General features: G+C 38.5%; 2 protein-coding genes across 6 annotated transcripts in view; both read right to left on the bottom strand.

The window, feature by feature from the left end:
• The window catches only part of LOC111321259 (TPR repeat-containing protein DDB_G0287407), a 24496-nt gene extending 20216 nt beyond the window's left edge, over positions 1 to 4280 (bottom strand). Inside the window, exons 1-5 of one of the 2 annotated variants that reach the window (XM_088761656.1) lie at positions 3958 to 4280; positions 2787 to 3047; positions 2074 to 2247; positions 1483 to 1626; positions 732 to 1017 (exon numbers count right to left, since the gene is read on the bottom strand). In XM_088761656.1, the coding sequence (XP_088617782.1) occupies positions 732 to 1017; positions 1483 to 1626; positions 2074 to 2247; positions 2787 to 3047; positions 3958 to 3963 (871 nt within the window). In that variant the 5' untranslated portion in view covers positions 3964 to 4280. The remainder of the gene's footprint in view (positions 1 to 731; positions 1018 to 1482; positions 1627 to 2073; positions 2248 to 2786; positions 3048 to 3957) is intronic. The other variant, XM_022924092.2, reaches the window with a different exon arrangement.
• A 1700-nt stretch (positions 4281 to 5980) lies between these two features.
• LOC111321326 (EF-hand calcium-binding domain-containing protein 6) lies at positions 5981 to 22292 on the bottom strand. 4 transcript variants are annotated; one of them, XR_016001915.1, is made up of 25 exons: positions 21648 to 21997; positions 21253 to 21335; positions 20625 to 20722; positions 20306 to 20380; positions 19178 to 19244; positions 17659 to 17873; positions 16839 to 16976; positions 16559 to 16632; positions 16253 to 16455; positions 15217 to 15282; positions 14822 to 14904; positions 14377 to 14487; positions 13832 to 13942; positions 13186 to 13368; positions 12711 to 12894; positions 12309 to 12362; positions 11992 to 12062; positions 10152 to 10309; positions 9581 to 9807; positions 9010 to 9096; positions 8668 to 8753; positions 8408 to 8516; positions 7534 to 7602; positions 6524 to 7089; positions 5981 to 6447 (listed from the first exon to the last, which is right to left on the bottom strand). XR_016001915.1 is itself a non-coding variant. In XM_088761675.1 (25 exons), the coding sequence occupies exons 1-25, from the start codon at positions 22275 to 22277 to the stop codon at positions 6874 to 6876; spliced, it is 2910 nt and encodes a 969-aa protein (XP_088617801.1). In that variant the 5' UTR covers positions 22278 to 22292; the 3' UTR covers positions 5981 to 6873. The 4 variants fall into 4 exon arrangements, 2 of the variants coding, with proteins under 2 accessions (XP_088617801.1, XP_022779911.2); XM_088761675.1 differs by adding an exon at positions 22263 to 22292 and having other exon boundaries at positions 5981 to 7089; positions 21648 to 21774; XM_022924176.2 differs by having other exon boundaries at positions 5981 to 7089.
• Between the last annotated feature and the right edge of the window lie 1477 nt (positions 22293 to 23769).

The following is a 23769-nucleotide window of genomic DNA, read 5'->3' as shown; positions in this document are numbered from 1 at the left end:
CAAATATCGAGAATAAATGAAAATTTTCCCTTTGGTTCTCCAAAGTACATAATACTGACGCACTCCTCGTCATCCACAAATTGTCTTCATCGTCACCATTATCGAAAACTCGATGTTGTTTTTTATAGTCGCGATATTGTCTAGTTTCTGTTTCCGGCCAGCAGTCACCATATTGGTACCTTGGCCACCGCATACGAAAATAGGCATTGATCATTATTCACTTGTGATGTGATTTAGTCGTGTTCTTCTTGCTTCTTAATTAACGTATTTGTGTTCTTACAATCTACATCCCGTCTCCTGCAGGGTTAGGGGTAGGAGACGTTAATTCCCCACGTACGCGATTACTGTGTGATGGATGTCCTCCCCTGGGGAGGGATGGGTGGGTTGGGGTTGGTTAAGGTGGGTGAACCTAGTAAGGGACTATGTGTCCTATTGTTCTCTTACCTGTACACTGTACAAATCTATAAAAACTCAAGAAAACTCAAAACTCAAAATCTCTTGTTCTTGATAGAGAATCAAAATAGCTTTACAAATCTTACAACTGCAAAACGCAAATATTGTGAAAACTTCATAATGAAGCGTAGATAGTTTGTATGGATGTGGTGATACATACTACTTTTAGATAACCTTCGTAAAAGTGATAAAGGTAATCTCTCAGGTGCGTTCGGGTAGGTTCGGGTAGTCTCTCGGATAAGTCTATGGAGGATGTCCAATATTTATTGCGGTCTTACCTCCATCCCCCGTCACAACAAGATATTTCATAGGACTCCCCTCTTGGCTTCGTATATTTACGTGCTCATCAATCTTTTGCAAATAGTCTTCCCCGCCCACAAACACACCACCCATAGCAAGTCTGCTGACCCTAAACAGGTCATGTTGAAGGCGTTCCTCTTCCAAAGGAGAAAGCGTTTGAGCGGAGTGAACAAGGATCACTTCTTTCAGAAACTTCTCTATTGTCTCGTACATTAGCCTGGCTCCTTCTTGTGGATTCTTGTAGTTCATATGGACAGCTAAGCACTATGTAAGGGAATTAACGATAAAGGTGAAGCAACCAGATGAATAACTTCTCAAACAAGATTGGTTAGTCTGAAACAGCTAGTCAGCCTGACCCCTCTCATATCGTCAAGTTTTTCTGAATGTTCGTCTGTCTTCTTTCATCCAACTTTTATCGAGCTTTCATCGAAAGAAAGTGAAACCGTGACCCACAAAGGCAAAGATTTGCTTTCAAACTTCTAGATTGGGAATCCGCCCGCTCATTTCTCATATGTAGGTAAAAATAAATCAGTCTAACAGCTTCTGGTAGTCCTGTTAAATCCAAAACCTTTCAAAATATATCTTAAAAAAGTATGACCTGAAACAGTCACGAGAGATCAATTGGAAGTCATTTTAATTTGAGTTGAAAAGTGTTTACTATGAATGCGAATTTCCAAATCACGGTACCACCCAGTGAAACATAGTTTTGTGAGAAAGAAAATTATTTACTTTGTCTTTCGTTTCAAGAACTCTCCTCTTCAAATCCGCTAAGAACTCCGCGGCCTTAGGCCCATCTGTTGATGAAAGAAACTTCCGCGCCTGTCTTTCGTCACCAGCTTCTTCAGCTATCTTTAGCTTCAAGTCATCGTAAGACTGTAATTTCAGTGATGTTGTTAGTCATATTGATTTACATAAAGATGCCTTGAATGAGTGGAGGGATGGAGAAGCTACCGCACAGGTGCACACCAAAATATTTACATTCCAGTTTGCACTCAGTTATCCAGAAAAGTTTTGATGATTCAGCGTTGAGATCTATGCCGATGAAAAAAGAATTTAACGTTGCACCTGCCCCGGTAGATAACGAGCAAACCTGATATTAACCATTATGGACCTGAACTGGTTTATTTGGGTAACAACGAATTCTCTCATTTGCAACAAAAAGCAACAATTCATCCGATGCACTGCATTTCCCATAATTCAAGAATATATTCTCAGTATTCAAGAAAAATTGATAATAGTGCCACATGTAAACAAGTCTGCTCACCTGAAGGTGTTGAAATTTGATCTTCGCTATGTTTTTTTTACTAAATGTACACCAACCTTATCTCTGAAGAAGAAGCAAGCAGCCCTCTTCCCAGGGTCTCTTAGGTGGCCATGTAAGAATTCTAACTCGGTGACGGCTCGCTCGCGGTAGTCGTTTAACCAGGGATATTTAACAGCTGCAACATCGAAACTTTTCTGCAACAGACTATCAAATCCATGCCAACCGTAACGCTAAAAACAGATAAATACTTCATCAAAAAATTGTCACTCCAACAATAAAGAATTATGTGCCTTTTTTGCCCGATTACCGACGAATGTTTCACTTAGTTGTAGGGCCTGAACGACTATTTAATCGGCCCTTACCCCCCTGCTTAACTTCATTGAGTTGAAAGTGGCTTCAAAACTATTATCATTCTTCAGGCTTAAACGTTATCTGCCTTTAATTGTGTGGTAGCGCTATGGATGGAATCTTTTATACGAGCTACAGAGCATGCATTCGCAGTTGGTAAACAGATTTAAAAAATAATTGTTATATTCAGTTGACCAATATCAATATAACCATATTCTCAAATTCAGGGCTCAAGGCTTAAAATGGTTTGGTTACTCCCCTCGTGTCCCCCAACCCAGGTACTGTATAAACCTAGTAACATAATGCTCGCCACCTCTGGTCAAGGAAGGGGGGGGGGGGGGGGGAGAAGGGAGCTGCATGTATTCTAATTGTAGTTTCTCAAATTGTGACTTGTACATATTATCGAAGCATTTCTTCTTACTTGACCAAAGAAGCCCACAATCATATCAGACCGATCCATTTCACGAAGGCAGATCTCAATGGTGGCGGCATTGGATGACATCTCGGACGTTATTCCCCATCTCATATCAACAGGCACAAACTCGTATCCGGCTCTCTTGCACATGGACGACAACTGTGGCCAGTATTTCTTCGTTAATTCTTCTCTTTCCTCTTCCAGTCCTCCAAACGGTGAGCTGAAGAACACTCGAGCGGACTTTCGTTGTTGTTTTATTTCGATTGCCTTCGAAAGAAAATTATAAGTAGGTCGGTTGGAATTTTTACAGAATACTGAATTGCAAAACAGAAATTAAAGGCTAGGAAAAGGTTAGGTTTGACATGAAACTTTTAGCCGAGTATTTTAAATCTATTTAAGGAATAGCATATATTTTTCCGGGCTATATAACCTGAAACTTGAAAAGAATCCGCTTAATTGGAAACTGAATTGATCAATCACACGATGCGTACTAAGTTCATTATTTTATAAAACAAAATATGACAGGGAAAGTTAAGCGAATTTTTTAACTGAGACTCTAGGGATGTAAAATCTAATGGGAAAAATGAGATAGGTATCCTTCCATTTTCGAGATCCTTGAACAATTATGCTACAGAGCGTCACTACGAAATAGGCCTTGGTCTCATCGAATGTAATCGCAGTTAACTGTTTTTTCTTTTTTAATTTTCCTGATTGCCGGCAAAGCTAAAAGCAGATATATGTTGAACACGATGAACGTTGCTAGAAGAGCGCTTGCTGACTTCGCCGTTGACTTGAAGCTTTGCAAAATACTTTCGAAATCGTTATAATTAGTCACCCCCGTCTCCCCACTATTTCCGATTCAAAGAACGAGGTTAATGATTAATATGCTGTGTTCAAGTCGACGCCTTTCTAACTCAAATTATGGCATTTCAAAAAGAAAAAATTTAAAAAAACTAGGGAACATACTTGATATCAAAGTTAAGAGTAGCATCAAATACAAGGAAAAGTCAAGTCTTCCACGGGAGAGTAATGAAAGTCAGGAATATTTGGTGCTCAACATCCATAAAATCTCACTTGGTCGAATGTAATTTCTATTTCTAATTTAACTATTATTTACAAATTTCAAGCAGGTTTAATTTGTTTGAAAGAGTGTAGACCAGAGTGAAATTGAACTCACCTTCATTTCAATGGATTGTAATTCACACAACCAGACGAAGTTATCGAGAAAATTTCATGGTGTTGATACATACGCAAACCGGCACGAGGTAACATTTGTCTTATGGTGTCGTAAATAACCTGAATCACTCCGTTTATATAATGGCGTAAAATAAAGTAAGGCGACGCATTGGGCAAATGGTTAACCCTTGAGAGATTCCACGTTGGTTTTTGCAGACCCTGACCTTTCTACCACTAGTAGATTCAGAAGAAAGGTTTAAAGGAAGCTGAAGCAATCGAAGGCCGAGTTTGCTATTCAAAACTCTATCAATAAATTCCTACTCGTAGATATGCTAATAAGTTTGTAGTCACGCAAACAGTGTGAGCATCAGAGATTTGCATTATGTTAGTCATCGGGGAAGAGTATTTGACGTCAGTGTCCTTTGTTTGCGTTTCCTTGTTCTTTCAATGAAGACTTTAAGGTGTTTGCACAGCAACGCCGAGGAAGACGTAGATCGAAAAATGAATCCATATTTTCAGGTAGATTTTTTGCGAATAATTGCACGATGTATTTACCACCGGGTTCCCATTTTTAAACCACTGAAATTTTGGTGATTCCATGTTGTTGTTTTGCAGATGACATCTAAGAAATGTACGATACTTTTTTCTGTCTTTTCTTTTTTTCCGTCCAATAGATCCTTTGTTTTGCCATGTCCTCGTCCAAGTCTTCGCCATCGTCACAAATAGTACTTTAATGAAACTTCTGTTACATAATTACATAAATAAGCACTTCAGACTGCATATGACTACTGGCTGCTACATTCCGCATCCACTAGTGTCCAAATCCAAAATCGGCCATAAGTGTCAAGATCCCAAATCGGTCACTAGTGTCCAAAATCCAAAATCGGCCACTAGTCGGCACAATTCAAACTCAGCAACAAATGTTTCAAATCAAAAATCGGCCACCAGTGTCCAACTGAAAATCGGAAATCCGCCATCAATGTCCAAAATCGGAAATCGGCCACTAGCGTCCAAAATCCCAAATCGGCCACTTGTATGCAAAATTCAAACTCGGCAACAAGTGTTTCAAATCAAAAATCGGCCACCAGTGTCCAAAGTCTCAGATCGGCCTTTAAAGTTATAAATCGGAAATCCCGGCGCCAAGTGTCCGAAATCGGATATCGGCCACTGGTGTTCAAAATCCCAAATCGACCTCTAGTGTCCTGAATCGACCACTAGTGTCCAAAATCCCAAATCGGCTACTAGTATCCAAAATCCCAAATCGGCTACTAGTATCCAAACTCGGAAATCGGCCACTACTGTCCACTAGATAATTCCAAAAGAACGGAGATTCTGGGGGCTTCTAAGGGACAATAGCCAATTCACTTACGCAAGAAAACAGTTGTGAACATGAAAGCGCCATCAGCACAGATTAAGTTTCCGTTTAGTTTGCATGGGAAATTCCCTTCTTATTTATTTGAGGAACTAGCAATTGATACAACTAGTTAGTCACCGGAAAGATGAAATAAAAATTACGTTAAAATTTCATTTCAAGTAATTCCATAAAGTAACAAGCTTGACACTAATTTCGGAAAGAGAACACAAGACCGTAGTTCCTTCTTTAAAACAAGGGAAACTATCTAAAATTTTATTTAGTTTCAAATCCTTTATTGTTGCAAAATCAAAGACAAAAAACACAACACAATAACAAAGATCCGGAATGCGAAATCAGCCGAAAACAACCGACCAAGTACTCGATGAAGACGCATTCCGTGCCCTCTACCTCTCAAAATGCGCCACTAAACAGCAAGAGTTACTTTCTTTTCTCTCGGGCTATGCTTCGGTCACAGGCATGAAACTGTTTACCAATAACAAAGCAATACTGAGGCACAGTGATTTTCTAAAGAGGTAAATTTGCGTGTTCTAGTGCCCACATCTCCCAAAATCGTAATATGCGTGAAAAAGACCAGAATTATATCAGTGTAAGATGCTATGCTTGACCAACACGAAGCAGATCCATTAGACACAGGAAACTAACTACCAACTTTAAACTTATGGTGTCAGGAGCAAGTTTAATGCAATAATTACAACGTGGAAATAAATTAGTAGAATAAAATATACAATACGAACAATAACGATGAAAAATGTCACAGCCCAGCTTGCGTGGCCAGTGTACAAAGGAGTAAGAGGGAAAAGTTAACAGTGCGTAGGCATATCTAGACGAACATTAAAATTCATCTTCCCTATTTTGCAACCCCACACAAATGCTTCATCTTGTAGTAAAAAATGAACTGGATTATTCACACTAAACGCTGAACTATTCTCCTACAATTAGGTACAATGAGCAATATCTTGCGCGACAGTTAGTTTGCGCAACTGGGTAAGTGATTTGAAGAATATTAATAAGTGCGACGTATATACAAAGCGTTTGCCGCACTTGGCGACGGATAACTTTTTTGACTGACACGATTGTATAGTTTATGATACTGATAGATCACATTTCATCCCGCGCCTGATAACGAATAACCTTTTTTGACTGACACGATTGTCTAGTTTATGATACTGATAGATTACATTTCATTCCGCGCCTGATTTCAGTTACAACTACTTTGTTGTGCTACAATCACTCAGATCACTAGACCATTCCACTTGTGGTCTAGTCACACGCCCAAAAAATCATTTTGAGACATTTTCAATGCGGGTCAAAAACCGAAGAAACTGATCAATGAAATACAAGTCAGAAATAAAGTCCCCCCTCCTTCCCTAAAAAAAAAAAACAAAAAAAAACAAAACTAAATAACACAAAAAAATAGAAACAAAAACTGTTAAAACAAGAACAAAAACAACAACAAGAAGAGAAAAGCAAAACAGACCAAGGAAATTCCAAGTAAAACTGTTCACACTTGCGGTCATGTCTACTCTAACGAAGAGTCCTTTTCTACTCGCTCAATGAACGCCGCATAAATTCAACATACGAGACCCTTCCCTCCATGTTTTCATCAAACACAGAGAAAACATGAAAGAAATCTTCTTCATTTAACGAAAAGTTAAACCTGTTCATGGCAGATTTAAAGTCAGTAACGGAGACGAAGCCATCGCCCAGCGAATCCATCTTCCTGAAGGCTCTTCTCAGTCCCTTCCAGTCTGAAATCATCTGCAGAAGTAATTAAGCTGGTAAATGTCCCATTGTGAATTATAGAGAAGGGTGAACATGGCTTACATAAGGCAGCCGTAACACAAAGCTAAAACACCTAAGAATACTAGCTTATGATGCCGCCTTAACGATGGAGCTTTAATAAATGTACATAGGTACACAACTCACTTCTAAATGAGGGCTGTTTCACCCTTCAAAAGCTCGACAGAAATGTGCTCTTTACCCGAAGGACTCCTTGTCAACTTTAGTTTACTCGAAAATAATTTCACATATTTTCATTCTTATGACTTACAAGCAGACAAAACTACTTTCCTCTGCCTAAAAGTTCAAGCTAAAAATATTACCACCTGAAAACAGCTACCTTCGAAGCTCTTTGGGTCTTATGTGTCGTGAACTAGAAAACGAACATGATCCATGGGACTTATCATATGCAACACTGCTCACCTGGTTCCGAATTTTATCAACAACTCCATCAACCGCCTCTTGTGCTCGTTTCCTGTCCAACCACGCCGCCTACAAGAGGTAGAAGAAGGAGAAACATAGCATGGAAAAAAATGGTCAGTTATTGCACCATACAATAAAAGAAAACATTAAGGCATAAAAGACACCAGCCACAGAATAGATGGATATTCTCCCAGACATCCACTCTCATTTTAGTCCAGGGACGACGATGGAACTTAGTTTACTCACTCTCTTTCTCCTTTCGCCACACACATACTGGATCCTCCTACTGGACGCTAGTCACATGTAGACCTATCTCGTCACCATTTCCTTGCAACTCAGTGACGATCAGTGGCAGATATTTCTAGGAGATTTCGCAGAGCAGATCGTCCAATCGGTAAATCGAAAGGCGATGGGTTTGTTCTTCTCAAGGAATCAGAATTCATTTATAACAATCGCGATTTTTCAGATATCAGCAAAGTTTGAGGTCCAAAACAGCTGAGTAAACCCCATGTGAGTGCCCCTCAGCAATTCGAATACCCAACGGGATAAAATTGTACCCTCTCCTCACAAAAGAAACACATTGTCTGATGGCACTGCTAATGAGAATTGAGAGCACCATCAAGAACGAAATATTGCATCGGTATTACATTCAGTTCTAAGAACTGATACATGGGGTAATATGCAGCAATAAGGAGACTCGTGTATCTAGAGAACCCACGTAGCCCACTCAGATTGGCAGCGTGTGATTTGAAGCAACACGCGTGAAGTTACGATTATTTTTCGCACGTCTTCCTCATCACACGCACCTGTACAACGTGCACTAACCTCATACGAGCACCTACCAATCGGCCTTATCTTGGGAATTTCAACTCACCTTTGTAAGATATCTGTTAATCGGTGCCCTTGGGCCGAGCTGGTCAACCTTGACAACCTTGACAGGCATAGTGGGAAGAAATGTCTTCAGGAATTCAAGGTAGCAAACCCTTCAAAGAAAGAAAAGAAAACATGATTTCAAAATGATCACTCGATCAAAACTGTCCACAGTGACAAAAAAAAGATAATAAATTGAATTTAAAAAGATTAAAAGAAATTGAAATTACATGCAAAGTAAAAAACCAGTTACATGGTTCTCACCGAGAGTTTTTTCCCCTATCAAACTTCAAACAAAGGCTCAAACATTCCTCGTCTGTCATATCCTTGCAAAATCGTTTCATAACACCCTACCAATAAACCATTTGATATTAGTTTCAAAGGCTAGTGCCGTACTCACTCTATTGAGCGCCGCAGCGTTTATTCAATTTTTCTGCGCCTAAAATGCAGCCCTTATTCCAGGGAGGCGCTCAAATGGCAAAAAGTTAAATGTGCCTGAAACTAATTGACATCGGATTCTGATAAGAATAGTGCAACGCGAACTACAGATGTAAATACTCGAAAACTGTTGGGTCAAGTATGGAGTCAGAAACATAAATATAATACCTTAAAATCATCGAATTCCAGCGCAGCACTGCCTTCCTCGTCCACTGCAATGAAGGCGTTCCTCATTTCACTCCACTGAGAGCAAACCTACATACAAAACAGCATATGGGTTGACAAATTGAACTGAAGGATTCAAGATTGCCTGTCGACGTCTGCAATCGGGCGGAAGTTTCCACAGTCGAATGAAAGCCTTCCAAATCGAACGGAAGTGTCCAAAATCGGATTTAAGTGTCCAAACTATCACAATCGTCTAAAAACAGTTCTTTCTTTTTCAACTCGTCATAGCAACTGGATCAGTCGCAGCTCTGAGCAATGCAACGGTTATTGAAGAAACAGCTACTTTTAAGAATTTTACAGTATACTGACCCCCTAAGGGGCGATATTTTTATACATTCCACCCATTCTTGCTAATTTGTGTTCTCTATATGTTGATTATTGGACAATTAAACCCATGCAAGCTGTTTTCGAGATCTTCAGTATCAATATCTTTACATTTCACGATTTACTTACATGTAGCATGTCTCCCTTTATATAGATTAATGAATAAAAGCTTGTTTAACAGTTACAGTACCTGTTGTTTTATGTTCTTTAAAATTGCCTCCACAGACAGTTTATTTTGAGACTTTAAGGGCGGAAGAGTCTTGTCTTCCGTTGGGGATTCTGCATCTTCGTGTGGAACAACGGAGGGTGGAGTGGGAAGGGAGTCACCGTTGTCTCCCTCTTTTTCCTCAGTCAAAGATTCCAACCGATTGTGTGATAGTGATTTGGCGTAGTCTTGAAGAACACGCGAAAGGCAGCCTACAAGGATAATCGTGTTTGGTAATTACCTGTTCATATCTTTCCTTTTTAAAGGCTGTACATGAGGCATGAATTGAGGTAACCAATCGCTCCGACAAGAGAAAGTCGTGTTCTGAACTCGTAGCTGGACGAATGTAGGTTTAAAACTGCGTTCGCTTACTAAAATTTTCACGATGGCGAGTATGAGTGCAAAAAATCATTGTTTTAACAACTGGAAAGTAATCTTTATCTCCATCTACTTTGGATGGATTGAGCATCGTAAACCAAAAAACAAAGGCGCAGTGGCTAATCTTCAAAATGCTGTTTCGAGTAAGGTTTTCCCTTGAAACTAAAAATAAACTCGCCTGATCCAGTCTGGCCTGATTCCTTTGCAGCTGTTGTCACGTTGAAGTTCAGGAAGCTAAACTCTACTAAATGCGCAAAGCTGACCGTGCCATCCTCCTCAACAGGAAGTTTGAACCAAAGTAAATCGACTTCCGGTGAAGTGAACTTGAGTTCGTATCTGAAATGTCAAGCGATCACACGTTGACCCTTTACACCCTGACATCAGTATTGATATTCTCCATACTGTTCTCTATACATTTCCTTTGGTACCGAAAAGGTGAAATTGTTTAACAATAAAAGCTTCTTAGGTTGGTGATCATGCGATCATTTCTTTTATTATCGTGATCCTAGTGAATGATTCAGCCGCATTATTGTGAGGAGAAATTAGACGTTGGTCACTATAAGGATTTGAAGGGTTAAGAGATAAAGTGTCCGTGTGTCGAGTCAACAGGGATCTTAAGCAGTCAGGACGGCAACGCCAGGGAAGACTTCGATTAAAAAACGGATTTCTGCCTTTAATTAGAATTTCAAAAACGGCTGCATGTGTCTACCGTCTCATACGGCGACACACCTCAACTTGAGCATAATTAACAATGGTTCATGCTTTAGCGTGCACTATCGAGTTATGGAGCACGCGGGAAGTTTGGAGCGCACGAAAGAAGCGTAAGAGTTGCCCGAGGCAATGGCCGAGGGCAACTCTAGCTTCTTGAGTGCTCTCCAAACTTCCCACGTGCTCCATAACTCGATAGTGCACAGCTGAAAGCATGAACCAATTGTTTTAGAACATAGCCGGTGGAATTGTGTATCAAATCTGACTCGAAAAACGGACAACAATATCAATTGAAGCGAATCGTGACGGCGCTGATGTCGAGTCTCCTTTTCCGTTGTTTTTCTCTTTTTCTGCCTCATTCAAGAACTCTAGCCCAAGGGAAACGGTCGAAAAATTGTCTTCGTTTTGGAACTAGTTGGCCGAGTTTCTGTTTGTATCCATTATTGTCGCAAAAATATATTATTTTTCCCCGCGCTAACAATGGCCGCTCGCGCGAAAAAAAAAAAAAAGAAATTTCTGGCGAAGCGATTTGTTCACGCTATCAGCGTGAACTATCGGGATTTTGAGCACGCTTACGTATACTGAATTTGATTGCGCGGCTCTGCTAGCTACGTTCTAACGTATAATAGGAGTGTTGAGTTCCAAATGAAAATGAAAATAATTTGCCGTCGCGGTTTCCGTTCGCAGACGACGTAAATTTTGGTGATTTCACGTGATTGTTTTGCATAGGACGGCTAACAAAATGTACAAAATTTTTAACACACGTGCTGAGCTATTGTTCTGCCAGTTAGATCTTTTGTTTTTCCACGTTCTCGTTGCCGTCGCCGTCGTGGTTTGCCTAAGGTCCCTAACTTAACGCAAGCAGTGTCAACTCTCCAAGTTTGCGTGTCACGTAACAGTTCAATGGTGAATTAAAGGAAAACAAAAAGTAGACAAAAATGAAGTCAATAATAAATTCCAAAATAGCTACACCGTTTTCGGCTGTCAAAAATTGAAGAATCATAACTGGATTCTCTTCTTATCAAACTACTAAGCATGTGTCTGATTTCCACCAAAGTGAGTTAGCAAAAGATGAAAAATATTAAGGACACATATCGCTAAGAACAGATCGACTGACCCACTTCATCCTAAGTAACCTCGATAAAGTATTATATACTGAATAGTGACGCCTTAGCTTGTTCTTGGTGATTCTGCCTGGATCTCGAGACCTTTAATAAGCTTACACCACTTTCATAGCATGACCACTATTACCCCAGTTTTACTATTGTAAAAAAAAAGTGTATCAAATTAAAAGGTAAAAAATTAGTTACCTTTCAAACAATCTTAGAAACATTCCTTTAGATAGATATCCTTTTTTAAGTTGATCCATTCCCTGAAAAGTCTAAACGAAGACAAAAACATTAAACAAATCCCTCACCCTACACTTGATGATTAAGCCTTCTCAAGGAGTTTATTTAGCAACGAAAAGGGCGTAACAGAAGCGCAGAGCGAGGTCTGGGTTAAGATGCGTGAGAGGGACTCAACCCAAACTTCCCTTCTGTTTTGCTCTGCGCTTCTATCGCGCCCCGTTTACAGGAAGGCTAAGACAGGCTGCTCGAAATCAAAAAAGAAATAAGATCATACCAACCTTTTGAATTACTTGGAACTTCTCTGTAAGTAGTTCCCGAATTAAGGAGAATAACTATGAGGATAATTTTATTTTCATCAGTAATGAAACACTAAAAGTTTAGCAATTTAATGATTTCTCAGTTGATGTGAAAAGGAAGAAGCTTTTTTTTTAATGTATTGTCTCGTTTGGAAAATACAAAAGTAAAAATGTACTAAGTGATTTATCTTTTCTCCAAAGACCTAAATAGCAATTCTCTGTCTACCATACTGTGATTTATAACTTAAGCCGAGAGAATCAAATCAAACAACATCGAAATTTCTGGTCGCCCTTAGGAGTGAAAGCATTAAAACAATGGGTTAAACTGAATTGCAATGAAGACGTCGATACTGAGCGTCACAACTCGATAGTCTTCTAACAAACCTGAAGAACACTTCGGGGCTGTGATTCTTTCTTGGCTGTGTCCGTTTTTAGAGAGCTCCTTTCTTGTGACTTTCTTGATGGCGGTCTTCTCGGTGAGTTTAAGTCCTTGGGTGTAGTGGCTGGTTTGACGCTGACTGTTGCGGAGCTCGGTATTTTCACATTGATGGAAACCTCCTTATCTTCCCTGCATGAGACAAATACATGAAAAACAAAATTCTCTCTTTATGGACAGGAACATTCGGCTACAATGCTCAACTAAGTATTTAAGTTCTAAAAAAACAAATCACATGTACTACGTGTCAGTTCAAACGTTACGGCAACGTTATTTCTGCCTGTTAAATAGAACATTGCTCATGTTTGACAGGCAGTAAGACAAAGAAGTACACCATGCTCGTACAAAGGAACTGTGAGCCGGAAAATCTGAATTTTAATTTGCTTTTCAGTAACAACGAGTTAGGAAATAACCATACTGCACCTTGGTGAAATAAAGAGCTCAAGAAACTGGGCGTAAGGTATCAAGCCGTGATTCGTGTCTTCCAACAGCGGACGCAAAACTGATGACAATTCATCATTGGTAACCTTCATCTTGAACCGAGTTTCAAGCAATTCTTTAAACTGGTATCGCTTTATTAGACCTAAATTGTCTCTGTCAAGTTGTCTGTAGGGAATATAACGGTGGGCAGAGTTAGGACCAGTCAGATCGATATAAATCAAATGAAGGATCAATAAAACGTTCCACAACACAAATACACACGCCAAGCAAAGCAAAAATCCTCGCAAGTGAGCTTTTATTTTAGCCATTACAGAAAAGAAGCCTGGAATCGTGCCTCTAAAATACTAGTTGGGTACTACTACTATATGAGCTACATGCACGAAGCCACAAGTTGGGAGCGATGCCAATTTTAAGAGGGGTATTTCCCAGATCATGCACTTGCGAGGATCATTGCTTTATTCGATTTTCAATCCACAGGTCAAAGGAAAATTATGTTCATTATGCAAATTTTGATCAGAATACACACAGTTGTTAGTAAAAAGATCCGAAGACCTTTTGATGAAGCAGTAGAACAACCAGAAGACCAGAACCCTAATAGAGCCGCAGTTCAGAAGTGCACTATGCTTACTTAAAGGCGCCGAGCAAGGCCAAGAAGTCTGCCTGTAGGATATCCAGAAGTCGGGCTTCTGCATCAAACGCAGTTGTGCTACCAATAGCTGAGTCTCTGCTGCGATTAAACCTGCATTGGAATTAAACATAAAAGGCGAATTCTCGTCATAAAACTTTAATCCGTTCTTTTTCATCGGATTGTTGCTGGAAATTTCCAAGTTTTATACGTGAATTTCATCGTCTTTCGAGGGGCTTCCGAGAACAGTAATCAAGTCGTCTCAAGTAAGTGTTAGTAGTATTGCACTATGGTGGACGCCCGTTTGACCTTGTTAAAGTAAACATTTCCAAGAAAGTCAAGGCTTTGTACCAAACATGTAAAAGGAGGGATCCTGGGATAGACGTTGATCGTATAGTTGAACCCCGGAACAAAGATGTTGGAAAATAACGAGATGACTGGAATTTGCACTTGCTCGGAAGATGGAAAAGAAGTCGTATCAATGTGTTACTTGTAAGGCGTGCTTCTACTTAAGTCACATGCATTCCGTAGTACATCGTGTACATTACCTGTGTTTAGGATCATCAAGCACAGCTTGTAGCTGCCCTTTCTCTGAGCGGTCTAGATACAAATCCATAAGTTTCTTGTACGGAACCATGCTATATTCACGCATACCACACCTAAAGTAAGAAGCATTTAACGTGAATCAATTTGGTTATGTAAATTAGTCTTTTGGAGCGGCACCAAGGTTTTTGTGAGCGGCGAACTTAGGTAAAAAAGAAGGACCGCCCGTTGCTACGTCTCTTTGGGAACGGTGAGAATCTTTGGTTAGATGACCAAACTGAATCTTGTGAAGATCTTATTTACATTGAAAAGTTTTAACCTTTTTGGGGATTGGGTAGTTTCATCTTCTACCATGTTGAACCTGGCGAAATTTTTCTACACATCGACCAGAACATCTCAATTTGTACCATAAAACGTACCCTTGTCAAAAAAGGAGGAATCATTCCTTACCTTTGGAGAAAATGTTCAGTTTCAACCGGCCCAAGCTGCAAGCGGTATTCAGACAGGGCTTTTCGAAAATCTGCCTTGCTTATCTGAGGTAACAACATAAAAGTTCGTTAAAAAGGTCAGAGACTATTACGTTTGATTTTAAGATAAACACACGAACGCACTGAGCAGACGTGAAATTCAAACGCCGCACGACACAAACTCAAGTGCAGTGGGAAGGATTTCACGTCCACTTCACTTCACAATTAACAAGTCATTTTGCTTCTCATCTGCCGTTAGGAAACGAGTTTCCAGAGTTTTTTCGTACATGTAACTCACAAAGATTTAGTATTAAACATGACGTTTCTCTGATATTACAACAACGTAAAAAAGCCATAGATTAATTCACCGTACGGTACCTGTCCAGTATCCTCAGGATCATACTTCCCGAATGAATTCACTACTTGGGTGTAGCCTTCTTTAAACTGTAAGATTCAGTCGTATTAAATATCACTTTTAAGTTATTTTCATCATTTGTATCGAAATAACAACATTTCTGGCAAAGGTTTCCCTCCTACTACTGATTCCACCGGATTTTTACCCAAATTCATACCACTACACTTTTAGGACGTTTTGGTTTGAAGCACAAGTATGATGAAAAAAAAAAAGGTGTAATCTCAAAAAAATAAATAAATAAATAAAAGCCTATGACCTTTCGGTATTCCAAAACCTCCTAGATGTGGTTATGTCCGGAGATCCTCTTAGTATGTTGGTAGGCTTTTATAATGTTGGGTGAGGGGGGTTCACGTGTTGTTATGCCCGGATATCCACTTAGTTTATTAGTAGGCTTTAACAGTCCTCTACTGGCTTTTACGCTGGGGTGGGGAGGGTAATGCCATTCATTCTCACTCAGAGGTGCGCCCATCAAAGTTTACTTCTATGGGAGCTGGAGTACTCATAACGGGTTGACTTAGATATCGATTCAATCTTTACCTATAACGACTTGAGATTAGATATCGGTATCTCTTTCAGTAAGCAACACAGGGATTTTCTTTGGTGTATAACAATCTTAACTGCAGTGCAAGGTGTATGAGAGGTAAACGTGCTGAACAATATCATAAAATGGTCGCCAAAATAACAAGGGAGGAGTACATTTTGTGCAAACTTACATAAGTTTATCTCACTTTAAAAACATTAATGAAAACGTAACAGCTTGCCACACAACCGCCAAACGCTGATTGTCAAATTGGTGACCTGAGTTCGGCGGTCAAAATTCAATCTGATAGAAGGTTCAGGGATGGAAAAGAGAAAAGAAAAGGATTTGCAAGTGACGAGCTACTGCAGAAAAACAGTAACTAGAAGGTTAAATTTTCAGGATAAATGAATTGTAAAGTGGTGCTATTGGAGGTGACCTAAGTGCAAAGTGAAGAAAAATTTAACTCGTTTTCATCTTACCTTTTCAGCAAACAATCTCAGAATACGATCCTGTCCTGCAGAAGCACTCTTTTCCTCCTGGGGCAGGTCTTTGTTAGCTTCTGCGTGCCTAGAAAGAAGTCTAGTTTCTTCTTCAACATCCTGTTCTTTTTCACTGGGGACCTTTTCTTTATCTTCATCAACAGGTTTATCGGTGGGAATTTGCTTCGCCCTCTTGAGATGCTCTAACATAATAATCATGAAATACGGTCACCACAGTTTTTTTCGTTTTTCTTTCACCTTCACAGTAGCAACGATATGTACACCTACAAAATTATTATATTTTACCAAGGAGAGGATTTATTCCCAGCGTTTTGAGGAAAACCACTGTATTCACTGCTCCAAGGCCTGTCTTGTCAAACCTGTGTGACGAGAAACATTGAATGTAAAAAAATAAAATTAATATTAAATATCAAATGAAAAGTGAGGAGAAACAAACAGCAAAGGAGAAGAAATAATATTTGCCTCTACCCTCTCCCCATTTCAACTTCCTTATCAAAGCCACATTATAGAACGTACTGACAATGTACACAAATGACTGCACCACTGGCTGAGGAATAGCACTAACCTGTCCCAAACTTTCTCAAATTCCTCCTCGTACATTTGATAACCTAACACGTGTAGGGCAGTCCTTAACTGGGGCTTAAGGACCATGCCATCAGCATCAAAACAAGATGGGGGAAGCAATTTTGTATAAGAAAGTGTCCTGAAAAAATGTTTGATAGCTAATGTTCAGAATGTATTCACTTTAATGCCTAAAGTGATATAAAACATGAAAATATGTAGTGTGTTTACCCAACCCCAGAAACAGTAAATTTGATTAAAAAAAATAACTGGTTGGAAACTACCTGAGGGATGGTCGCATTAATGACTAGAAAAAGAAAGACTTGAGAAGATACATCTAACCCTTAGTTTAAAAGAAGTACAAGTACAGTGCCTTATATTCTAGGGGATCTAATAAACTTAGCCAGTTCTGTGTGTTTGTTCATTTACTTGTGGTAAACTAAACAATTTTGGAGCGATTTTAATCCAAAGATGTTCTAATAGATGAAAATAATTTGATAGAATAGAGCACTAAATGTCCTTGAATCAGCTGCCACTGAATTGGCCACACTACAGCTGCACTTTTCAAGAATGCCAACAAAGAGCAGATTTAAGGTAAAGGAGTGCAAGAGCCTCAAACTTCATTCTTTGGAGCTGGCTGGTAGTCAATACTTTTAGTGAAATGATTTTCTAATTTATCTGTCAAACACAGTATATTGGTGACAGAACTTTTGAAAAGACTTTCAATCCATGCAACAGGTACAAAAATTCTACATGTCAGAATTACAATACAAAACAAATTAAATAGTTCTGGACCCAATACAAGCACATGGAGACAGTCCTACCCCTGTTGAACTCTTCTTTTAAGCTGAGGGAAAACTTCCAGAGCAGAGAAGAATTTTGGTGGAGCTTTCTTCTGTCCTTGTTTGCGCAGTGCATGCTCCTGTTCCATCGCAATTTCTCTTTGTCTTTGACGCAATCTGTTAGCTGGTAGGTTTGCAAGGTAGTTGAAATGAGAAGGTGGTCTGAACACTGGATCCACCCACTCCTTGGTGAGAGTCTGGCAAATAAGCAAAAGGCAAATTTGGCTTAAAATATATATATAATTTTATATCTATATATAGAAATAGAAAATCAACATCGAAACAAAGTTTCCGTGTTTCCACCGAAACTTTGTTTTGTTGTTAATTTTTCCATTTCTATTTATGCTCTACTTTACGTATTGAGCACTATACAGCCAGCTAAAGCATCTCCTCCAGACATATATATTGAGCCTTTGACTTGAACCTGTTTAACAAAATTAATAATTGTCCGTGAAAAAGAAATTAATCTCCCTATGTATATTATAAACATAATACACCAAGAAAGGCTGACTGTATGGTATGTATGCACTGGTTAGTTTGTATCAGAAATCTCACTTGTTGGCAGGGGCCACTGGTTTAATTTGCAATACTACCAACATGTGCATATTAAATACCATACATATATATATATATATATATATATATACCATACATATATATATATATATATATATTATGAGAGGAAAAAAGGACGTAACTACATTTCCCGACAAGCCTGTTTCGTGAATCGCTTCACTCTTCAGGGGTTTAATGAAAGAATATTCATGTGACTATCGTTTATATACTAGGAAGATTTGCATAATGCGCGGTAAACTTAAAAACTTACCGCGCATTATGCAAATCTTCCTAGTATATAAACGATAGTCACATGAATATTCTTTCATTAAACCCCTGAAGAGTGAAGCGATTCACGAAACAGGCTTGTCGGGAAATGTAGTTACGTCCTTTTTTCCTCTCATAATATTTATTCTGCTCTGCTTCAACGTATTGAGCACTGTTCCACGCGAAAATCGACTTGCAGACTTCCTATATATATATATATATATATATATATTATATACATATATTAAATGAAAGTACAATACAATATATTACACTACAGTTTTTTTTATTTTTACCAATAAATTCCTTTACATTGTACAAAAAAAGACCCCAGAAAACACAGGTAGATGATGTAAAATTTTTAGAGTAGCAAGATAGGACTAAAGTAGCAGTTGCCCTATATAAAGAAAAAACATGAGAAGTACTTGCTGGGTCTAAGGCTACAATGCACCTCTCAACCAAGGGTTCAGTATGTTGATGCTAATTAATTAAATGATGCTAATTATTAAAAAGACCAACAGAATGATTAAAGAAGTTTACTTTTTATCATATAAATGTTTCTTAGAGCAATGAATCTTAGTTTATCCTATTAAGCAGCAATTGAAGACATATTGAACTCTTTCTCAGAATTTCCAGTGAAAAAACGTAGTTGGGTGTATGTAATATGGTATTAACTAACCTCATTGTCTTGGAAATGGCGAACAAAATTTTCAAATGAGATTGTACTCTGTGTGTCCAGCCCAAGCCTAGAGAAATATACACCATAAAATTAATGATACACACCTACCAGTACATCAGTATGATGTAAATATAATATACAGGAAACTCTGTCTGTATGGTATTTAATATGCACATGTTGGTAGTATTGCAAATTAAACCAGTGGCCCCTGCCAACAAGTGAGATTTCTGATACAAACTAACCAGTGCATACATACCATACAGTCAGCCTTTCCTGGTGTATTATGTTTATAATATACATAGGGAGATTAATTTCTTTTTCACGGACAATTATTAATTTTGTTAAACAGGTTCAAGTCAAAGGCTCAATATACAATTTATTTAGTCAATTACAAAAGATGTAATCCATATAAATTGCCCTGTCGATAAAAATGATGCAACCACTGCCTCAAATGTATGCTTTTTTTTTAGCACCATAAATTCCTCCACAGAAGTTTAATAAGAGACAATTCTTTCCTCAGATTAGTCTTGGTTTGAAAAGCAAAACACTGCCAGTGAAGGTTGAAGGAGGACTGTCGTGATATTGTTCACACAAAAACCATGATACATGGCTCCTTAGATTGGACATACTGTTTTCCTCATATGAAAAATGTCATGCTTCTTCGAACAGCTTGTCAATGAAAACTTATTTCTCCTCTTTTTAAGGTGTAAATCTCATTATACATACAACAAAACCATTTGTCATATCTCTTATAAATTAGATTTAATAATTAGTAAAAGATATATTAATTGGTAAATTAATTTCCTCAAATCTTCCCCCTCTATTTGAACCCAGAGATATATAATAAAAAATAATAGTATATAAATATATAAAAAACATCTTAACTTGTTTCCTTGGTCCATAGTGTAAGTTGACAGAACCACATTTTTTGTACTCTGATTTATGGCCCATGCTCTACATGCTTGGACCATAAATTAGAAATTATGGAAAAATCTTGGTCCATAACTTTTAGTACAGACCTCAAAGTCAGTTAGTAAGTGGTAAATGTGGCTGCAAAACATCATTAACATGTAAAATTTGAAAATAACAAATTTAGTTGTACTCTTGAATTGAATAAAAAATAATCACCTCTTTAAAAGACCACTGATTTGCTCAGATGTAAGATAACCACATAAATGATACAAAATATTTGAAAGTGCTTCCCTGTAGAAATACAAAATGTGAATTATAAATTAGGAAAAATTATACATTTTATCTAAAAAGCCAACTCATACTGTATATTATTAGCATAATTTTAACTTCTTAATTAATATGACAATCAAATTTTCTCCTTTTAAATATCAAAAGACCAGGTTACTGTTTTCATGTATTACCACAGTGGGTAAAACAATTTAAAAATAATCTAACAATCTAATGATTTCCTTTGAGAGATAAAACCAAACAGTACCTGGATACATTCCCTTTGCCCATAGGATCATTAGAACGAAACAATTGACGCAGCCCACTAATCCTGGTCAGCAACTTTTCACGAATGAGATCTTCAAGCTAACAGAAGCAAAATTCATCACAGAGGGATACTTTTCATGTCATGACAAGACAATTACACTCTAAATGCGAACAATTATAAATTATTCAGTTCAAGAATAATAATTAATAATTTGGCTTGCCTTAAATCACTTTGTACTCCTGATATTTAGCAATATTCAGTTACTTGAGCTGCACAAGCAGTAAACCCCAAAATTTCAGCAAAGCTCTGACTGGTGGAAGGTGAGCTGGCACAGTTAAGTAACTGAGGTGTACTTAATGCAGGTCACTTTCATGTACTCTTTCAAAATAATCACTTCTGATCCTTCCCCACTCCACCCCCCTTCCTTCTCATTCAAGCACACATGCCCGTTCTGACTTCTGACACTTGTGAACCTAGCCTGATTCTCTGAGGTTAATTCTTAAATTCTATTCAAAGAATCTGGCTTTTGAAATTCAAGAATTGAAATTTTGTCAGGGAGTCACTTTGTTGAAATACAACTTGTTGCATCAAGTTACACAGACATAGATCTTCACGGCCGTACATGTACCTCTTCAGTTGTGAGCTTATGTGAAGGTTTTTCCAATGCTGGACCACCGCTGTTGATGTTGCGAGTCTTTCCTTTTCCTTGTCCTATAAAGAGTGTCAAATATCGAGTTGAACTTCCCCAATTAACCCAAACTTTTAACCTGGGCTCAGAGTAACGGTAACATTTCAAGGAGTGTTCAGGTTTTCAACTGTTCTTTTAAAGAAGAAAATGATTGTCTTCTAGAACTACAAGCACATACTCCGCACCTAAATAGACACTCTCTTCTAAGAAGCATTAACCAGGTGTGATATAGACACTTCGGCTAATGTTGTTGATTTACACTAAGCAACACATTCAAAATGATTGGAGTTCGAAGGAGAGGTTTAATTCTGATTTTCTCTTCTCGTTCGACCTACCTAACGGCCATGTTAATACTCTGGAGTGGCCTTGTCTTCCTTGCTGGCTTGTTCTCCGCCTTAACGGTGGTAGGCAATCATCTCCTTCGTCAAAAATTGCAGTTGCTTCGCGGGAGTTCCCTCGGATCTGCAAGAGATCATTTTCTTCTGACCGACGCAAGGCAGGATGCTCGATTACTGGCAAAGCAGGCAACTTTTTAGGTAAATCTTGTCTCGGAGAAGCGATCACATCGGCCATACTATAGAAATTTGTATTATTTCCACATCCTAACCCTCATTTGATTAGCTTTTTGGCTTCTAGAAGGAGCTTGTACAGAAGCTAAAAGTTTAACCTAAAATCAATTCCATGGTAACCGCTCGTTTAATTATATTCATTCATGAACCAAATGAACAGGTCACGCAACATGATCGATGAACGATAGACCAGCGACGAAGCAGGTCACGTAACAAGATAAAAAAGAAAGCCGTTCTATGTTCTATATTCGAAAGATTGAAAGAAAGCTTTCTTCCAATTGGAAAACATCCACCGAGGAGGAGGACATGTAAAACCATTGCACTTCCACATATGTTGGTAGTGCCGTCCATATTTCTTCGACGTAAAATGTAACTGCATACCTTCTCAAAGTGCATATGACAAGAAATTTTTTTCTCTTGTTTCTTGTAGTTGGATACCTATAGGAAACGTTTCGAAGCTTTAAAAGTGCTGGAAAAACGTAAAAAGCATTTTTTTTTTGCTTTCAAAATACACGATTTGCCTTCAAATTTGTCCCGGAGACTGGGACCTAGTTTATCGCCGTTGAACTTATTCGTGACGTCACATCGTATGCCTTTGCCGCGAAGGTCTGCTGGCTAAGAGGATTCTGCAGTACTTCGTAGTAGATAGATAGTGCATTGAAAGGCAAAGATGTCCAGTGATTGTAATGATTCCTTGGAGTCCAACTCTTCTGAAAGTTCCATCGAGGTACACAATGTGACGTCACGTTACGATATGACGTGCGATTTTGGCCGCGCGATGACCGGGACAAATTTGAAAGCAAATTGCGCGTATTTTGAAAGCAACAAAAATGCTTTTTAGATTTTTCCAGCGCTTTTAAGGCTTCGAAACGTTTTCTGTAGATATCCAACTACAAGAAATAAGAGATAAAAATTCGTGTTATATGCACTTTAAATTCTTACAAATCATGACAGAACGTGTTTTGAACTCCTCACTCTTGGACTGTGGATTAATTTGGAGTAATCTAGAGTTTCCCCTGAGTCTTGCTCCGTGTATCTATTGAGCTCAACATCCTGAAGTGAACGCATTTGAAACTATGTTAAAACAAAAACGAATATATGAAATTCATATCTCTGAACTGCGGTTATAGAAACGTATTTGTGCACGATCCTCGCAGTAAAGAGCACTATTTAAGCAATAGTGAAAATCAGACCTGAAAAAATTCAGGCCTGTACGGGATTCGAACCACTGACCTCCGCGATACTAGTGCAGCGCTCTACCAATTGAGCTAACACCAGTCGGGAGCAGGTCATCAAATTAATACCATATAAACTCGTAAGATGATAAATCAAATTTTGATTTAATCAAATCAAAATGTTGATCAAATTTTGATTTAATTTGATAACCTGCTCCCAGTTGGCTTGTTAGCTCAATTGGTAGAGCGCTGCACTAGTATTACAGAGGTCAGAGGTTCGAATCCCGTACAGACGTGAAATTTTTCAGGTCTGATTTTTCACTATTGCTTAAATAGTGCTCTTTACTGCGAGGATCGTGCACAAATATGAAACTATGTTGTGCAAACCAGAATGGAACAGAGCTTTCCTCCGAGGGACCACACAGCAGGTCCGCAATGCGAACACATACAATCATTATTTCTCGCATTGTTATTATCGTTGTTATCATCATCTTCTATCAGTTTTTGGTTGACCTCCGTTACTAAAGCTTAGACACGACAGGGTTGTGTCACCTCAGTTTGACTGCTGTGTTATGAGCAAAGCAAGCACTGTATCATTTTGAACACCGTGTGAATGATTCAAGTTGACGACTTATGTCTACCTGGGTAAAAAAGAGACGTCACGACTCTTTGAGAACTGAAGAGAGAGTCTGATCAAACGCAAATGTGAGCTG

The sequence above is a fragment of the Stylophora pistillata genome, chromosome 1 (genome assembly GCF_964205215.1).
Source record: "Stylophora pistillata chromosome 1, jaStyPist1.2, whole genome shotgun sequence".
NCBI lineage: Eukaryota > Metazoa > Cnidaria > Anthozoa > Scleractinia > Pocilloporidae > Stylophora > Stylophora pistillata.
Note: the sequence above shows the minus strand (reverse complement) of the source record. Positions and strands in the feature narration are given on the sequence as shown.